The 17,636-nt window shown below is 43.6% G+C and overlaps 1 protein-coding gene across 2 annotated transcripts in view; it reads left to right on the top strand.

The window, feature by feature from the left end:
- The window catches only part of telo2 (TEL2, telomere maintenance 2, homolog (S. cerevisiae)), a 36,411-nt gene that overhangs the window by 362 nt on the left and 18,413 nt on the right, over positions 1-17,636 (top strand). For both annotated transcript variants that reach the window (XM_062992000.1, XM_062991999.1), the window contains exons 2-12: positions 1,329-1,664; positions 2,024-2,304; positions 2,380-2,448; positions 3,048-3,195; positions 7,521-7,623; positions 9,133-9,201; positions 10,386-10,527; positions 15,985-16,121; positions 16,504-16,598; positions 16,676-16,777; positions 17,428-17,516. In XM_062992000.1, the coding sequence (XP_062848070.1) occupies positions 1,333-1,664; positions 2,024-2,304; positions 2,380-2,448; positions 3,048-3,195; positions 7,521-7,623; positions 9,133-9,201; positions 10,386-10,527; positions 15,985-16,121; positions 16,504-16,598; positions 16,676-16,777; positions 17,428-17,516 (1,567 nt within the window). In that variant the 5' untranslated portion in view covers positions 1,329-1,332. The remainder of the gene's footprint in view (positions 1-1,328; positions 1,665-2,023; positions 2,305-2,379; positions 2,449-3,047; positions 3,196-7,520; positions 7,624-9,132; positions 9,202-10,385; positions 10,528-15,984; positions 16,122-16,503; positions 16,599-16,675; positions 16,778-17,427; positions 17,517-17,636) is intronic.

Below are 17,636 nucleotides of genomic sequence, written 5' to 3'. Positions count from 1 at the left end.
AGACAAATATAGCCTAAGAAATCAGTGGCTCCTAAATGACAAAAATCAGGCACCAATAGTTTTAAGTGCCAAATATGCAAACCATTAAGCTTTGCAGCACTTACCTGTCATTATCAGTAGTCCTCGACACACCCACCCAACCTGTTTTTTTAGTAAAAGACTTGAGGTGAGTTTAGTGAAGGTGAGATCTTGTAGGCTGCACTGAATTTCATTTTAAGCTTACTGAATTCTTTTGGCTGTTGTTTTCGCATGCACAAACACTGCAATGGCTAGGGGAGTTTTCTTATGCTAGGTTCACACTGCACGACTTTTAAAGTGTTCAGATCGATGTACAGTTCACACTACACATCTTGATCTCTTGTAATCAGGAGTCTTTTGGTCATTGTGGTTTTCACACTACACGATTGATCAGTCGGCGATAGGGGGTCACACGCTACACGATCTATTACCAGGAGGAATCGCAGACGAGTCTGTCTTGTCTCCCAAACTACATTTTGTCACAAAAACACACACGAGAAGTGACACGAGCCTTAATGATACCATGTTCAAAAATGCACGTCAACAAGAAGCGAGCGATCAAAGTTGTTTAATTGAGTGGCCACCTCACTTGTTACTTTTTGTTTTTAAGAGTGCAAAAATCACCACTTAGGTGGTGCAGCGGTAAAAAACATACGCTGGAACCAGAGCTGGGATCTCAAATACATCGTATCGTATCGAATCTCAGCTCTGCCTTGCCGGCGAAGTGGCCACATGAACAAGGATTGGCCTTTTGTTCATATGGGCGGGACTAAGCCGGATAGGGTCTCTCTCTCATGACTGGTGCAATTACGACCTCTGCTGGCTGATTGATGGCGCCTGCACAGAGATGAGAAAAGAGTGCTTTTAGGGTGTGTTCCGCCGTACACGCAGCTATGCTGCACTGAACTCGTCAAAGTGTAGGTGATAAAATGCATACGGCATGCTGCCCACGTGTCGGAGGGGGCGTGGGTTAGCTTCGTTCTCCTCAATCAGAGCAGGGATCGGCATTGGTGGAGAGGAAGCATGATGCAATGGGGCAATTGGACGCGCTAAAAAGGGAGAAAAAGGGAAGAAAATGCATAAAGAAAATATATATAAAAAAAAAAAGAATGCAAAAATCGGTCATATGAATGGGACAGATGTTTAAATATATGTTTGGTCTCTGTTTAAAGAGTTTGACACATTCCCCCAGTTTCCATCCATCTAATCTGACTGCTTTAAATTGCGTCTGGGTGGTTAAGCAAATATTAAAATCAACTAAACTAAGTCAGAGTTGTAGAATAATGGAAATGTCAATTTTTTTTGGGCAGGTGGATGGAGTCACGTGGTGTAGAAGCTCAGGTCCATCTGAGCTTGACTTCTTGTGTGAGGAGCATCACTACGTCAGTTGATCCCAAGCACATCACTGATGCTCTACACACACTCACACACTTCCTGCAGGATGGAGAGGCCTCCACCCCAGAAAGAGCCGAATTTGAACGGGTGTACTACACACCCATTCTGCAGGCACTGCTTAGTAAACTCAGCTCTGATTGGTTCCACAGCCTAAGTGATGAACAGTGCGTTGGACTGTGGGACGGATTCTTTCTCCAAGGTCCCCCAGACCAAGCCCTGCTTGTGTTAGTGGAGTCCATCAGCACCATCAGGTATCCAATGGAAATATGATGTGTGAATGTACACTATGTGGTCAAAACTATGTGGACACCAGACCATTCGTTTGTTGGACATGACATAAGTGGGCCCTGTGCCACAGCGACTCCTACTGGTTGAGAAGTCCTTGAGTATAGCATGTTCCTCCATGTGTGTTGTATCTCTATATAGGAGTCAGCTGTTGCTAGTAAAAAGAAGAGTCGCATGATATACAAGCACCTTAACATTCTGTATGCTTTGGATGTGAGTTTCAGGCGTTGGTTGTCCAAATATTTTTGACCATTTATTCTGTGTGTAAATATATTACTGTCATCTTGTGGTGTACCAGCTCCCTGTTTCTGTCTCACTCCTCCAGCGAGGGTTCGTCTCTGGATCGCTGTGTGAGTGTGTTAGAGGTGTTTCTGACTGCAGGACGTGTTGGTGTGTTGTTGCAGTCATGCTGTTTGGACCCGAACACACACAGAGACTCCGCCCACCTTAGAGAAACCGTCCTAAGCCGGCTGGCAGCTCTGCCTACTATCACAGCCAACCGGCTGGGCACACGAACACCTATGTCACTCTCTCCACAGCAGTACTACACACACCTCGCCCATCACATTTTTAGCGTGTTGGAGAAGATCTGTGCAGTCCTCAGAGGTACGTTAACTAGTTGTTGTTATTATTTTATTAGTTCTATTTCTGAAATTGTGTTTTTACTGTGTGTGTGTGTAGCGGGACAGGACTGTTCTCTGGTTTTTGCTGCTCAGATATTGGGGAAAGTATGTATGCAGGGACATGGAGGTAAGATGCTCTTTGTTTTTTTTTCTTTCTTTTTCTCCAGTTTTCTCTCCCAATTTTCTCCCCTAATCTAGTCGTATTACCCTGATTGCGTTACGCTTCACCTCTACCAATACAACCCTCCACTGCTGACTGAGGAGCTTCGCAACTGACACATGCCCCCTCCGACACGCGTGCAGTACCGACTGCATCTTTTCACCTGCACAAGGCTAGTTCATATGCGAATCAGCTTTGTGCACGGAGAGCCACACCCTGACCAGAATTATTCCTCAACTCTGCGCAGGTGCCCTCAATCGTGTGCAATTACTGATTTTTAACCCATGGAGTCTCTCAGACATGTTATGCTGCTCAGTGATTTCCCCAGCCTTCATGCAGGTGCCATGACCAGCCAGCAGCACTAATGCTGAGCAGTTGTCCCTCTGCCCTCAGTCAGTTAATTTTGAATGAAAAACTGAAATAATTAATTGTGATTAATATGCAAAAGTAGAAGAAATCAGGAAGACGTGAATACTTTTTCATAGGCTTTAAATCATTTATTCGTATTATTATTTGTATTTATTACACAAGGTTTATATGTTAAATGCTGGTGTGCATGTGCGTAGAGTTGATGTTTAAGGTACTGGCTCCCCGACTCTCCTCTCTAACACACTCGGATGCTTTGTGGAGGCGTCTCAGCTGCAGACTGTTGGAGAATGTACCAGAGCGCTGGGTGGAGAGCGTCATTAACCCTCTTATACACAACCTGCACAGGTATGTGTGTGCTTGTGTGTCTGTGTGCATGTATAGAGTTTGTGTGTAAGGTACCTGTTCCCTGTCTCTTTCTCTCTAACACACTTGCATGCTCTGTGGAGGCAGTTTGAGCTGCAGAACTTACCAAAATTGGAGAACGTACCAGAGCACTGGTGGAGAGCGTCATCATTGTCCTGCTGCAGAATACATTTGGAGTCAATCAGATGCCTCCCTAATGGTATCTAAATGCAGCCCAAAACCTTCAAGGAACATCCACCATGCTTCACTATTGCCTGTAGACACTCATTGTACCACTCTCCAGCCCTTCACCAAACAAACTGCCTTCTGTTACAGCCAAATATTTCAGATTTTGACACATTGGTCCCACTGGTTTCTGCCAGTTCTGGGCTGATGGCACTGCTGGAAATCTTCCTATTTCAAAGGGACTTAATCATGATGTCTCTTTCATCTGCTGCACTGAGTTCCCTTGGCCGACCACTGCGTCTACAGTTTTCAACACTCCCTGTTTCTTTGCGCTTTTGCAAAAGAACTTGAACAACACATCTTGAAGACCCAGTCTGCTTTGAAATTTTTGCCTGGGAGAGATCTTGCTGATGCAGTATAACTACCTTGTGTCTTGTTGCTGTACTTTGTCCTGCTTGTTGTGCCTATACAGAACGTTGATCAGATCAAAACTGGATTATGGGTGTCTATATATGGATTAGCCCAAAGATCCTACCTAAAAAGTTAAACACATTCCACCATTCCCATCCCAAGCCTCTATATAGAAGCACAAGAACCCTTGCTTTAACTCAGAAGGTTAAAATTAGCATTACAACACAATAAGAACCATGGGCAACCCCAGAAACCCAGTATACAGAATAATACACCCATCACGTTCCATAAGTCCAAACATAATAACCAAGAATACCATACCTCCTTGGAAAATCAGTAATCCTAACATCATCTTTGACACTGCAAAAGAAAAGGAATCACACACCCAAACATGTGAGTACACCCCTCACATTTCTGCAGATATTTAAGTATATCTTTTCATGGGACAACACTGACAAAATGACACTTTGACACAATGAAAAGTAGTCTGTGTGCAGCTTATATAACAGTGTAAATTTATTCTTCCCTCAAAATAACTCAATATACAGCCATTAATGTCTAAACAACCGGCAACAAAAGTGAGTACACCCCTTAGTGAAAGTTCCTGAAGTGTCAATATTTTGTGTGGCCACCATTATTTCCCAGAACTGCCTTAACTCTCCTGGGCATGGAGTTTACCAGAGCTTCACAGGTTGCCACTGGAATGCTTTTCCACTCCTCCATGATGACATCACGGAGCTGGCGGATATTCGAGACTTTGCGCTCCTCCACCTTCCGCTTGAGGATGCCCCAAAGATGTTCTATTGGGTTTAGGTCTGGAGACATGCTTGGCCAGTCCATCACCTTTACCCTCAGCCTCTTCAATAAAGCAGTGGTCGTCTTAGAGGTGTGTTTGGGGTCATTATCATGCTGGAACACTGCCCTGCGACCCAGTTTCCGGAGGGAGGGGATCATGCTCTGCTTCAGTATTTCACAGTACATATTGGAGTTCATGTGTCCCTCAATGAAATGTAACTCCCCAACACCTGCTGCACTCATGCAGCCCCAGACCATGGCATTCCCACCACCATGCTTGACTGTAGGCATGACACACTTATCTTTGTACTCCTCAACTGATTGCCGCCACACATGCTTGAGACCATCTGAACCAAACAAATTAATCTTGGTCTCATCAGACCATAGGACATGGTTCCAGTAATCCATGTCCTTTGTTGACATGTCTTCAGCAAACTGTTTGCGGGCTTTCTTGTGTAGAGACTTCAGAAGAGGCTTCCTTCTGGGGTGACAGCCATGCAGACCAATTTGATGTAGTGTGCGGCGTATGGTCTGAGCACTGACAGGCTGACCCCCCACCTTTTCAATCTCTGCAGCAATGCTGACAGCACTCCTGCACCTATCTTTCAAAGACAGCAGTTGGATGTGACGCTGAGCACGTGCACTCAGCTTCTTTGGACGACCAACGCGAGGTCTGTTCTGAGTGGACCCTGCTCTTTTAAAACGCTGAATGATCTTGGCCACTGTGCTGCAGCTCAGTTTCAGGGTGTTGGCAATCTTCTTGTAGCCTTGGCCATCTTCATGTAGCGCAACAATTCGTCTTTTAAGATCCTCAGAGAGTTCTTTGCCATGAGGTGCCATGTTGGAACTTTCAGTGACCAGTATGAGAGAGTGTGAGAGCTGTACTACTAAATTAAACACACCTGCTCCCTATGCACACCTGAGACCTAGTAACACTAACAAATCACATGACATTTTGGAGGGAAAATGACAAGCAGTGCTCAATTTGGACATTTAGGGGTGTAGTCTCTTAGGGGTGTACTCACTTTTGTTGCCGGTGGTTTAGACATTAATGGCTGTATATTGAGTTATTTTGAGGGAAGAATAAATTTACACTGTTATATAAGCTGCACACAGACTACTTTTCATTGTGTCAAAGTGTCATTTTGTCAGTGTTGTCCCATGAAAATATATACTTAAATATCTGCAGAAATGTGAGGGGTGTACTCACTTTTGTGATACACTGTATCTTTACAATTTTCTGAAAAAAACCCACACAGAGAGATCCAAAATCACAGACCAGGTAACAGCTGCTATAATTACAAACAGATACTCAAACAAACAAAACAAAACAAAATTTCCCCCAGCCCAGTTCCATCTACATTGCAGAAGCCCATATCATACTCATGGCACTAAAATATGCAGAAAACAAACCTTAACAAACATTAATAACATACAAAGGCCAATCAACAAACTAACGTATCTGTAATGTACGTTATGATTACAAAATATCACAATACAACAAACATCACAATCTCCTTGACAGATATATATAGGGCCAGCTGTAGCCTAGTGGTTAAGGTACTGGACCTGTGATCAGAGGGTTGCTGGTTCAAGCCCCACCACTGCCAGTTTGCTGCTGTTGGGCCCTTGAGCAAGGCCCTTAACCCTCAATTGCTCAGACTGTATACTGTAATGTAAGTCGCTTTGGATAAAGGCGTCTGCTAAATGCTGAAAATGTAAATGAAAATGTAAAATATAAAATCACTAATAAATATCTGTCAAGGAAAAATGACAAACTAAATGAACGAACACACAGACCACAAACAAAGTCTGTGAGATACACCCTAACTTCAATATTAAACCAAGAACACACCAAGGATGATACTTAGACCAAGTCATTCACACAAGATGCAGAACACACCAGGATAACCCGCAATGGTCAATGAAGGGAGAAACATGTGAAATCTGCCTGTTATGATAAAACACATCCTGATAGAATGCCCCAAATACACCAAGGAAAGAAAACAACTACACATACCTGAAACCATAAAAGAAATTCTTACACAAGACAATACAAGAACAATTTTAACCTACCTGGCGGCCATAAATATTAAAATATAAAGGCAAGATAAAATAAACAAACAAATACATAATACAGATCATGCCTTAAAATTACACAAATATGTGTTAAACATGGCACTAAAACCCAAATAAATAAGTAAATACTAAACAGTGGGTTTTGCCTAGCCACGCACCTATAGACCTGATTTACAGAGTAATTCAGAAATGGTTGTCTGTCTAATATGTTCTCCAATCTCTGCACAGGACTTTTAGCGTGATCATTGTGTTTTTTCTTACCTCCCTGACTACAAGTCTTGTCCTGATGCTCATATGCCCAGCTCTAAGAAGGGTCAAGAATAATCTTGATCTATTTTAAAATGATTGAGGCCACTGTGGTCCTATAAACACTCAAATGTCTATGCTCTGACCTAGGCTGTGCTTCAATTTAGTCGTGTAGATCCACAGACAGTTCCTTGGACATTGGTTAGTTTTTCCCCTGACAATGCAGTTTATCCTTATAGACCCAGGCCTGCCTTTCCAAACTATGTCCTGTTAATACAGATTGCAACAGGTGGAGTCCTGTTGAGTTACAGACACATCTTAGAATAATTGAAGCATACAGGATGGAGATGAGCAAAATTTGGAGAGCCACAGTAAAGGGTCTAAATGCTTTTGTGAGGAGAGTTTTCAGTTTTTTATGTTTTTACTTTGTCATTCTGGGTAATTAAGTGTAGACTGATGGAAAAAATGGTAATTCTATCTATACTAAATCAAATCCACACCACAATATTGTGTGTAAAGAGTCAAGGATAGAAGAGTAAGAATATTTTCTTAATCCACTCTTTATCTGATAGTACGTGTAAATGTAGAATGTGTGTGTGTGTGTGTTACAGGGCATCAGCATTGTCAAGGGTGATGGGGAATCTAGTGCTGAAGAATAAAAAAGTTCAGTTTGTCCTGACCCACAAACTCCTGCTGCTGCAGTATCAACACCCGGTGAGATCAAAGCATCTTGACTAAAAGCAAATGAAATGTTTTTACAGTTCACTTCTTACGACCATTCACTGATAAGCTGTCTCACACTGTAGATTTATCAGTTTAACAAAACCAAGCATGTACTCATAAGTAAATACAATCAAGTCGGAAAGTCTGCACACCCCTTTCACCTTCTCTACGTTTTATTATGTTACAGACTCATTCTATAATTGAGTTCTTTTTTTGCCTCAAACATTTACATACAATCACCAATAATTACGAAGTGAAAACAGGGTTTAGAAAATATGTAATTTTATTTTACTAACAAAAATCCTTTATTTAGGGGTTACATATCTGTACACACCCTTAGCCTAATACTCGGATGATGCACCTTTGGCAGCAATTACAGCTTCAAGTCATCTTGGGAAAGAAGCTTCGAGCTTGGCACACTTGTTTCTGGACATTTTTGCCCATTCCTCTTGGCATATCCTTGCAAGCTCCATCTGGTTGGATGGGGGGCGTTGGTACACAGCCATTTTCAGGGCCACTCAAGGACATTCACAGACTTTCTCCAAAGCCACTCCATTGTTCTCTTGGAGGTGTTCTTCAGGTCGTTGTCATATTGAAAGGTAAACCTTTGTCCCAGTCTGAGGTCCAGAGTGCTCTGGAGCAGATTTTCTTCAAGGATCTCGGTGTACTTAGCTGCATTAATCTTTCCCTTTATCAGGACTAGTCGACCCGGTCCCGCTGCTGAAAAAAAGCATCCCCACATCATGATGCTGCCACCACCATGCTTCACTGTAAGGATGGCAGTAGCCAGGTGATGAGCGGTGCCTGGTTTCCTCCAGACGTGACGCTTGGTATTCAGGCCAAAAAGTTCAATTTTGGTTTCATGAGACCAGAGAATCTTGTTTCTCATGGTTTGAGAGTCCTCTAGGTGCCTTTTGGCAAACTCCGAAGCGGACTGTCATGTGCCTTTTACTAAGGAGTGGCTTCCGTCTGGCCACCCTACCATAAAGGTGTGATTTGTGGAGTGCTGACTGGATGGTTGATTCTCTGATAGGTTCTCCCAACTCCACAAGGATTCGCTGGAGCTCTGTGAGAGTGACCCTTGGGTTCCTGCTCACCTACCTGGCCAAGGCCTGTCTTCCCTGATTCCTCAGTTTGACTATGCAGCCAGCTCTAGGAAGATTTTTGGTGGTTCAAAACTTCTTCCATTTATGAAGGATGGTGGCGACTGTGCTCTTTGGGACCTGTAAAGCTGCAGCAATTTTTCTGTTCCCTTTCTCCAGATCTATGCCTTAACACAATCCTGTTTCTGAGCTCTGCAGATAATTCCTTTGACCCCATGGCTTGGAGTATATATATAAAACTTTCAAACCAGTGTAAAAAAGTGAAATTGTATTTGGAATCAATCATGAAATTAAGATGGGTGCATCTCTGGATTTCTTCTCTGGTATCATATCAAAAACAAATAATTAATACTGTGACAGTAGTAAATAGTAAACATTGTTTCTCTGTGTATATCAGGTTCAGGTGGTGAGGAGTGTGTTGGGTTATCTGGCACTGGATGAAGAGCGACGGCCGCTTCTCAAACAGGTAAAAGTAATTTATGCAACTGTGACATATTGTGGTGCTTGACAAAAGTTTGCCAACGGCTAACCCTTGCCCATGTGGTTATATCAGCTATTGTTGAGTGACGGTTCCCGAAGATCACGGGCGCTCAGCTTAAGCTTGCGCCCTTGGTCTTTATGCACTGAAATTTATCCCAATTTATTGAATCGTTTAATGATATTATGCACTGTAGAGGGAGAAATATACAAATCCCTTCCAATCTTTCTTTGAGGTACATTGTTTTTAAACATTTCAATCATTTTCTCACACATTTGTTGACAAACTGGAGATCCTCTGATCATCTTTGCTCATCAAAGACTCAGCCTTTCCTGGATGCTGCTTTTGTACCAAACCATGATTACAATCACCTGTTGAAATCACATCATTATTTAGTTTTTTCACCTCATTACTAGCTCTAAATTGCCCCTGTTCCAACTTGTTTGGAATGTGTTGCAGGCTTGAAATGCAGGAATAGATGTTTATTAATAAATGAAATGAAGTTGAGCAGACAAAACATGAAATATATTGGGTTCAAACTGTCTGCAATAAAATAAGTCAAAGTAAATGTAAGGAACACTGCATTTTTATTCTATTTGCATTTTCCATACTCCATACTGATTTGGGGTTGTGTATGCTACAAGTTTATGGTGTGGAAAGATCTGTAATTGGAACAGCCTCCTTAATTTTGGTGATTAGGATTGATCACAACTGGTGACTTCTTTGTGCACATATAAACTAGTTTGCCAAAAACATTACAATCTGTCACCTTACACTCAGAGGAAATTTCTTTAGATGGTCCGATGAAACCGCCCTGACGTTGCTGAAACACTCCTCAAAGGAACTATAGTTTGTCACTGATCACATAAGCAGAGGGAAAACAATGAGCAGAGGCGTTTTCTTGTAATGCAGCCTCTAAGCCCATGCTGTAGTAAAGCTTGTGAACTGTGAACAGTATTAATCATCTTCCACCTGTATATTTTTCACCCAGTAGAAATCCATTCACAGACAATGAAGAATTGCAGTTATCAGTAAAAGTCTAACACTCTAGTGGGCTGCACTGTGTTAGACTTCATGTCTACATTAAAATATCAAATATAAACTTGATATAAATAATAACAAACATGGTGTTCAGAATTCTGCATTATATAGACTGTATAATGTGTGTATAGGTGTTGCGCAGTGTGTGTCAGGTGTGGTGTAACAGCAGTGCAGTGAAACACACACTGGTGGATCAGCAGCTGTACGTGAGCAAAACACTGCTGCTGTGTGTCAGTCTGCTCCACTTTACTGAGATCCAGGAGCTACGAGATGGTAACGCATGCGCACACACACAAACAAACTCACATTAAACTAACTTATGCAGAAGTTTGAATTTAAATACTATGTTTTTTTTCAGGTGATAAGTCAGTGCATCCTCCACACGAACCACCTACATTTCATATTCCTCTGAGACTTTACTTCCAAATTCTTTATTTTTTTTAATGGACAGATTACAAATATAAAAACACTAATAAACACTAATCGTGCATTGAAACCCTCAGAACTTTAATTCATGCACAGAAACCTGTCACGGTGGGGCTAAGGCTGAGACCAAGACAAGACAAAAGGGGCAGACACACGCAGAGATGTGAACACAAACTGAGATTTATTAATAACAAAAGACAAAACTAGAACATACAATGCTAAACAAAACTAAACACAGCTAAATAAACATAAACTAGAAACATGACTATGGACGTGACTATGGACATGAGCTAGAAACATGACTATGAACATAACTATGGACAAGAGCAATAAACCTGACTATGAACATGAGCTAGAAACATGACTATGAACGTGACTATAAACATGAGCTAGAAACGTGACTATGAACATGAGCTAGAAACCTGACTATGAACATGAGCTAGAAACCTGACTAAAAGCAATGACTAAACCTGAGCTAGAAACATGACTATGAACATGGAAACATACCAAACCAAACCGAGTCATGAAAAGAAGTCAAACAAAACCAGGCCAAACAGAGTCATGAACAGACATCAAACCAAAGTCAAAGAAAGCCAAACAAAAGTCCAATAGTTCCCACCAAACCTGTTCCTCAGCTCTCCTTATAACTGCTCCCAAATTAGGAGCAGCTGGGGCTGATTAGCTGAGGGAACCAATCAAAATTGAGGTATGAGTGTGCACACGGAGAGGGGGGCGTGGCACATGGGAGCTCAGTCATGACAGTAGCCCCTCCCTAAAGGCACTACTCCTGGAGTGCCCAAAAAAAAAAAATAAACAAAAAGGAGGTCCTGGGCCCTGAGGGGCAAATTCAAAGTCATTTAGAATGTCCTGAGGCAGGCTTGATAAAAGCGCTGTAACACGGGCTGCCGATTCGGGAACAGGAGCGCCGTCGGGGGGCGCTGACGAGGAGCCAGGAGCACCATCTAGGGGTGCCGACACGGGAACAGAAGCGCCATCAGGGGGCGCCGACTCGGGAACAGGAGCGCCATCGGGGGGCGCCAACCCGGGAACAGGGGCGCCATCGGAGGGTGCCAACTCGGGAACAGAAGCGCCATCATGGGGTGCCAACTCGGGAACAGGAGCGCCATCGGGGGCCACCATCTCAGGAACAGAAGCGCCATCAGGGGGCGCCAACTTGGGGACAGAAGTGCCATCGGGGGGCGCCAACTCAAGAACAGAAGTGCCATCAGGGAGCGCCAACATGGAAACAGAAGCGCCATCGAGGGGCGCCAACTCAAGAACAGAAGCGCCGTCAGGGAGCGCCAACATGGAAACAGATACCAGCTGCGTGGAGCCTGGCGAAGAGGCTTCGGGAGTCAGCTGCGTGGAGCCTGGCGAAGAGGCTTCGGGAGTCAGCTGCGAGGACCCTTGAGAAGAGGCGTCCGGAGTCAGCTGCGAGGACCCTTGAGAAGAGGCGTCCGGAGTCAGCTGCGAGGACCCTGGCGAAAAGGCGTCCGGAGTCAGCTGCGAGGACCCTTGAGAAGAGGCGTCCGGAGTCAGCTGCGAGGACCCTTGAGAAGAGGCGTCCGGAGTCAGCTGCGAGGGCCCTTGAGAAGAGGCGTCCGGAGTCAGCTGCGAGGACCCTTGAGAAGAGGCGTCCGGAGTCAGCTGCGAGGACCCTTGAGAAGAGGCGTCCGGAGTCAGCTGCGAGGACCCTTGAGAAGAGGCATCCGAAATAAGCTGCGAAAACACTGGAGAAACGTCATTAATCAGCTGCAAAAACCCTTGAGAAACTCCTTGAGTCAGCTGCGAGGACCCTGGAGAGGCGTCCGGAATCAGCTGCGAAAATCCTTGAGAAACTTCTTGAATCATCTGCGAGGACCCTGGAGAGGCGTCCGAAGTCATCTGCGAGGACCCTGGAGAGGCGTCCGAAGTCAACTGCGAAAACACTGAAGAAACATCACTCAGCTGCGAGGACCCTGGAGAGGCGTCCGAAGTCAACTGCGAAAACACTGAAGAAACATCACTCAGCTGCGAGGACCCTGGAGAGGCGTCCGAGGTTAGCTGCGAAAATCCTTGAGAAACATCTTGAAGCAGCTGCTTGGACCCTGGATAGACTGGAATCAGTTGCGAGAACACTGGAGAGGCGTCCGGAATCAGCTGCTTGGATCCTTGGATATGCGTCAGAAGTCAGCTGTTTGGACCCTGGAGACACTGGACTTGGCTGCGAAAACACTGGAGAGGCGTCAGAAGTCAGCTGCTTGAACTTGAGGGACGTCGTGAATCAGCGGCTTGAACCCTGGAGGGACATCGTGAATCAGCTGCTTGAACCCTGGAGGGACGTCGTGAATCAGCTGCTGAAAACCTGAAGATTCGTCTTGAATCAGTTGCTTGGAACCTGAAGATTCATCTTGAATCAGCATCTTGGAACCTGGAGATATCGTTTTGAATCAGTTGCTTGGAACATGAAGATTCGTTTTGAATCAGCTGCTTGGAACCTGGTGAGGTTTCTTGAATCTGCTGCTTGGAACCTGAAGAGGTTTCTTGAATCAGCTGCTGGGAACCTGGTGGCGGTAGCAGCAGAGCTGAAGGAGAATTGTCTGTAGTAGACTGTGGCTTGAACTTTGCAGGCTGGAACGTACAGCTTGGAACTTTAACAGGAAACAGAACAGGAGAAGACTTGGAACTGTTCGACTCTGTCTGGGTGGCAGGAGGGCCCGAACGTACAAAGAGACCATTTTTGAAACCCTGACCTGCTGACTGACACCTAGAACCGACAGAGACAGATGAACTCGGAACAGGACTAGACAAACTAGAACTCATGGAACCTGACTTAGAGACATGACGGACTTGGACAGACGGACAAGACAGAACAGCATGACTGACTGAATAAGCATGACCAGACAAACTTGAACTTACTGAACCTGACTTAGACACAGGACAGACTTGGACAGACTGACTTGGAACAGGCAAGATCGACGAACTAGCAGAATTAACTGGACGAGGCACAGTGGCTGGACGAGTTTGAACTAACGAACCGGACCGAACTGGCAAACAAACAGAAGGGCCCCTGGAGCCTTTGGGGTCAGTACGAGGCACAGGACTATACAAACTATCCTGAGTGGCTCCTAACAAGAACTTGGGATGGTCACGAGCAATATGAGCAGGCACTGGCACCTGGACCACATCTGCAGTGGGCACTGGGGAAAATTGAGGTTCCCCAGCAGGCACTGGATGCCGGGCATAAGCTGCAGTGGGCACTCTGCTGCGTGGAGCGTTTTCAATGGGCACGGGAGGTCTCGCGAACCTCCCTCTACCCAACCCAATGGGGTTTCTACCTGAAAATTGGGCTCTTATGAGGTCCTCAAACTCCTTCACCGAGTTCAGCTCAGCTCCCCTGTCAGACCAAAGTCTCCTAGCCCACGAGCTTTACCCCTCAGCCGAGACATCATGAACAACACCAAGACAAGACAAAAGGGGCGGACACACACGCAGAGATGTGAACACAAACTGAGATTTATTAATAACAAAAGACAAAACTAGAACATACAATGCTAAACAAAGCTAAACACAGCTAAATAAACATAAACTAGAAACATGACTATGAACGTGACAATGGACATGAGCTAGAAACATGACTATGAACATAACTATGGACAAGAGCAATAATCCTGACTATGAACGTGACTATGAACATGAGCTAGAAACCTGACTATGAACGTGACTATGAACATGAGCTAGAAACCTGACTATGAACTTGACTATAAACATGAGCTAGAAACCTGACTATGAACGTGACTATGAACATGAGCTAGAAACCTGACTAAAAGCAATGACTTAACCTGAGCTAGAAACATGACTATAAACGTGGAAACATGGAAACAAGGAAACATGGAAACATACCAAACCAAACAGAGTCATGAAAAGAAGTCAAACAAAACCAGGCCAAACAGAGTCATGAACAGACATCAAACCAAAGTCAAAGAAAGCCTCAGCTCTCCTTATAACTGCTCCCAAATTAGGAGCAGCTGGGGCTGATTAGCTGAGGGAACCAATCAAAATTGAGGTATGGTATGAGAGTGAGTGTGCACACGGAGAGGGGGGCGTGGCACACGGGAGCTCAGTCATGACAAAACTCTTACATGATTTTATTTAGAAAATTAACCAAATGTGGAATTTAACCAGGGGTGTTTAAACTTTTGCACTGTAAATAAGTTTGCTGCATTGCCTAAATGATACTGATAAATGACACTTGTTTAGCTACAACAATAATTTAGCCAGGCAGTCTCTTCAGAAACGTGATGGGACCAGGTTCGATGACTAAATAACTGCACAATACTTAGACTACTATGCCCAATTTTGAGAAACAGACTAACCCCTAATTTAATTCTCCTAACTGTGTTATAATGCAAGGGTGTGTTTATTTTTACTGCATTGCTCTTGATTCTTAGTCATCAGACATTAACCCAAATGTTCCACACTTTCAGAGTGCACTAATTTGACATACTATTTAGTAAGCTAGTGTGCAATTTGAAACACAGCTTGCATTAAATGCCATTGCTAATGCCATTTAAGCCCTTTCTTCATGAGGTGTGGTTGAATTATAAAATCCAAACTGATGAGTCTTGGTTCCCACCCACCTTCAAACCACAATCTTAACCCAGACACTCATTAGAGAGAGACCACAAGACCAAATGTATATGGACACTATATTCTAGTTAAATTTAGGTGTTTTAGACACATTTATTGCTAACAGATGTATAGAATAAATTCTACAAAACGCTATTCTGTGTCAACACCTAAATATGGGAGCAGCCGAAAGAAACAAACAAACAAAACCGCAGTTGTATCCAAGATTCAGGAATTATTCCACCCACTTTGGATGTACAGTGTTTTAATGCCTCACTTTTCTCTCTTTAAAGAAACACTTGTGGCCAAATAATATGGATTGAGAAGATGTATATACACTGATCAGCCATAACATTAAAACCACATGCTTGTTTCTACACACATTGTCCATTTTATCAGCCCACATAGTCGGCCATCCCGCCATAGCAGAAACGTGTCTGCTGCAGGCACTGCCAATTATGCCCGCTAGATGGCGCCCAGCCGACCGGTGGCAACGCCAAGTTTCGAACGAGGAGTTCAGAATCTCTGAGCTGGTGTGCTAGCGGAATATCCCACTGCACCACCTGGGCGCCTGATAAATATATTTATTTAATTTCAAAGCAATCATTATTTTCAGGACAGTGTATAACCAAGACTTTATTTAAATGTGTTTACCTTGTATACTTTATTTAATAGAAATTGTATAATGTGTATCAGAGTTGTTGCAGTGCATGCTGGGAGGAGTGCAGTGCCGCTTGGACAGCAGTGTTGAGCGTGTGAGGAGGATTGGCATGGTGGTGGGTGAATGTATCAGCCAGAAACTGGACATGCCTGCCTCTCAACTCAAATTCCAGGTGAGTTTTGGGAATCTTAGGTGGATCAAGAGTTTCAAACTAAAATTAATAATAATGATTTTGAATGCAGTTTGTATTGGAAATACTACACTATATGTTAAAGACTATCACACTTATATGAGCTTGTTAGACAACACATTTCAAAACTGTGGGCATTAATATGAGGTTGCCCCCCACCCCCAATCCTTAGCAGCTCTTTAAGTGTTTTTTTTCTGCATCTTCTCACACTTAAGTAGGTAATCACATGTAGGTTTTGCTTGGGAGCTACTGCAAGTACGCATTCACTCTTCTTGTAGAAATGTTCAGTCTCTTTATCCTGTTTGTCAGCAGTTAGTGTGTGTGTGTGTGTGTGTGTGTGTGTGTGTGTGTTTGTGTGTGTTAGTATGAACGAGATGATGAGTGTAGAGAGTTGGTGTCTCTAATGGAACCTGACTCTGAAGAGGACGATAATGAACAGCAGCAGCCTGATACACAAAGGTACCCTCTTACACATACACACAGAGATATGTATTTACCTAACATTTCAAATTCCTGTCACATTTTCTTTCTTTCAGACCTCAGTCCAGTGGTTTATTGGATGAACTGGTAATGTCAAAGCCTTCCACAACCAATCAGCCATCAACAACTGGACAAGGCAGTGGTTCTGAACTTGACAGGTACACACAGACACTCAAAGACACACACACACACACACACACAATATGACAAAAAGTATGTGGACAGAAGAGTGATGGCAGTTACATCTGCACTACAAAAGCTTTACATTACTGCTGTTTTTGAAGTGGGGCAGGCCCATGGTTAGGTGTCCACATACTTTTACAGTGCCAGAAGAAAAGTATTTGATCCACTCCTCGTTTTCTCAGTTTTTTATTGTATTTGCTGGCGAAATGGTTTATGATCGTCATATAAAACGTATAACTGTATCACAAGCTGATGAGCAGTTAATTGTCTGCTGGAGAGAAGAATTCATGGTTCTCTCACTCATGGCAAGTTTCCCAGTCCCTAAAGCAGCAAAGCATTTCCACACCATCACACTGCCACTTCCATGATTTACTGTTGGTATGATGTTCCTGCAGTGGAATCCCACAAAACACAATACCAAAATGGTTTTTGGGTCTTTTTGGTTAGACATGTTTTGTTTCAGCAACTTTCCTTAACATAAGTGGGACAAATATGCAAATATTTTAGAAATCTCAGAGAGGGGAAGTACTTTTTCACAGCACTGTAGATGAAGTTATGTCCGTGTGCTCTATGTCAGGTGATGGGTTCTGTCTCAGAGATGCAACATTCTGTTTTTCTTGCACAGTGATGACGAGCTGAGTCCATACGACATGTCTGCTGATCAGCCAAAGCAGAAGGTGTCTCCACCCCGCTATGTCCGGGACTGCCTGGAGGGTAAGACATCATTAATACATGATGTTTACATTTCTACAAAGGGTTTTCTATAAGGTCACTTCACACTGGAATCAAAAAAGTTGTGACACATTTTCTTTGATTTTTTTTATTTTATTGCAG

This window comes from Trichomycterus rosablanca, chromosome 3 (genome assembly GCF_030014385.1).
Source record: "Trichomycterus rosablanca isolate fTriRos1 chromosome 3, fTriRos1.hap1, whole genome shotgun sequence".
NCBI lineage: Eukaryota > Metazoa > Chordata > Actinopteri > Siluriformes > Trichomycteridae > Trichomycterus > Trichomycterus rosablanca.
The sequence above is the reverse complement of the archived record's forward strand: the minus strand, read 5'-3'. Positions and strand labels throughout refer to the sequence as shown.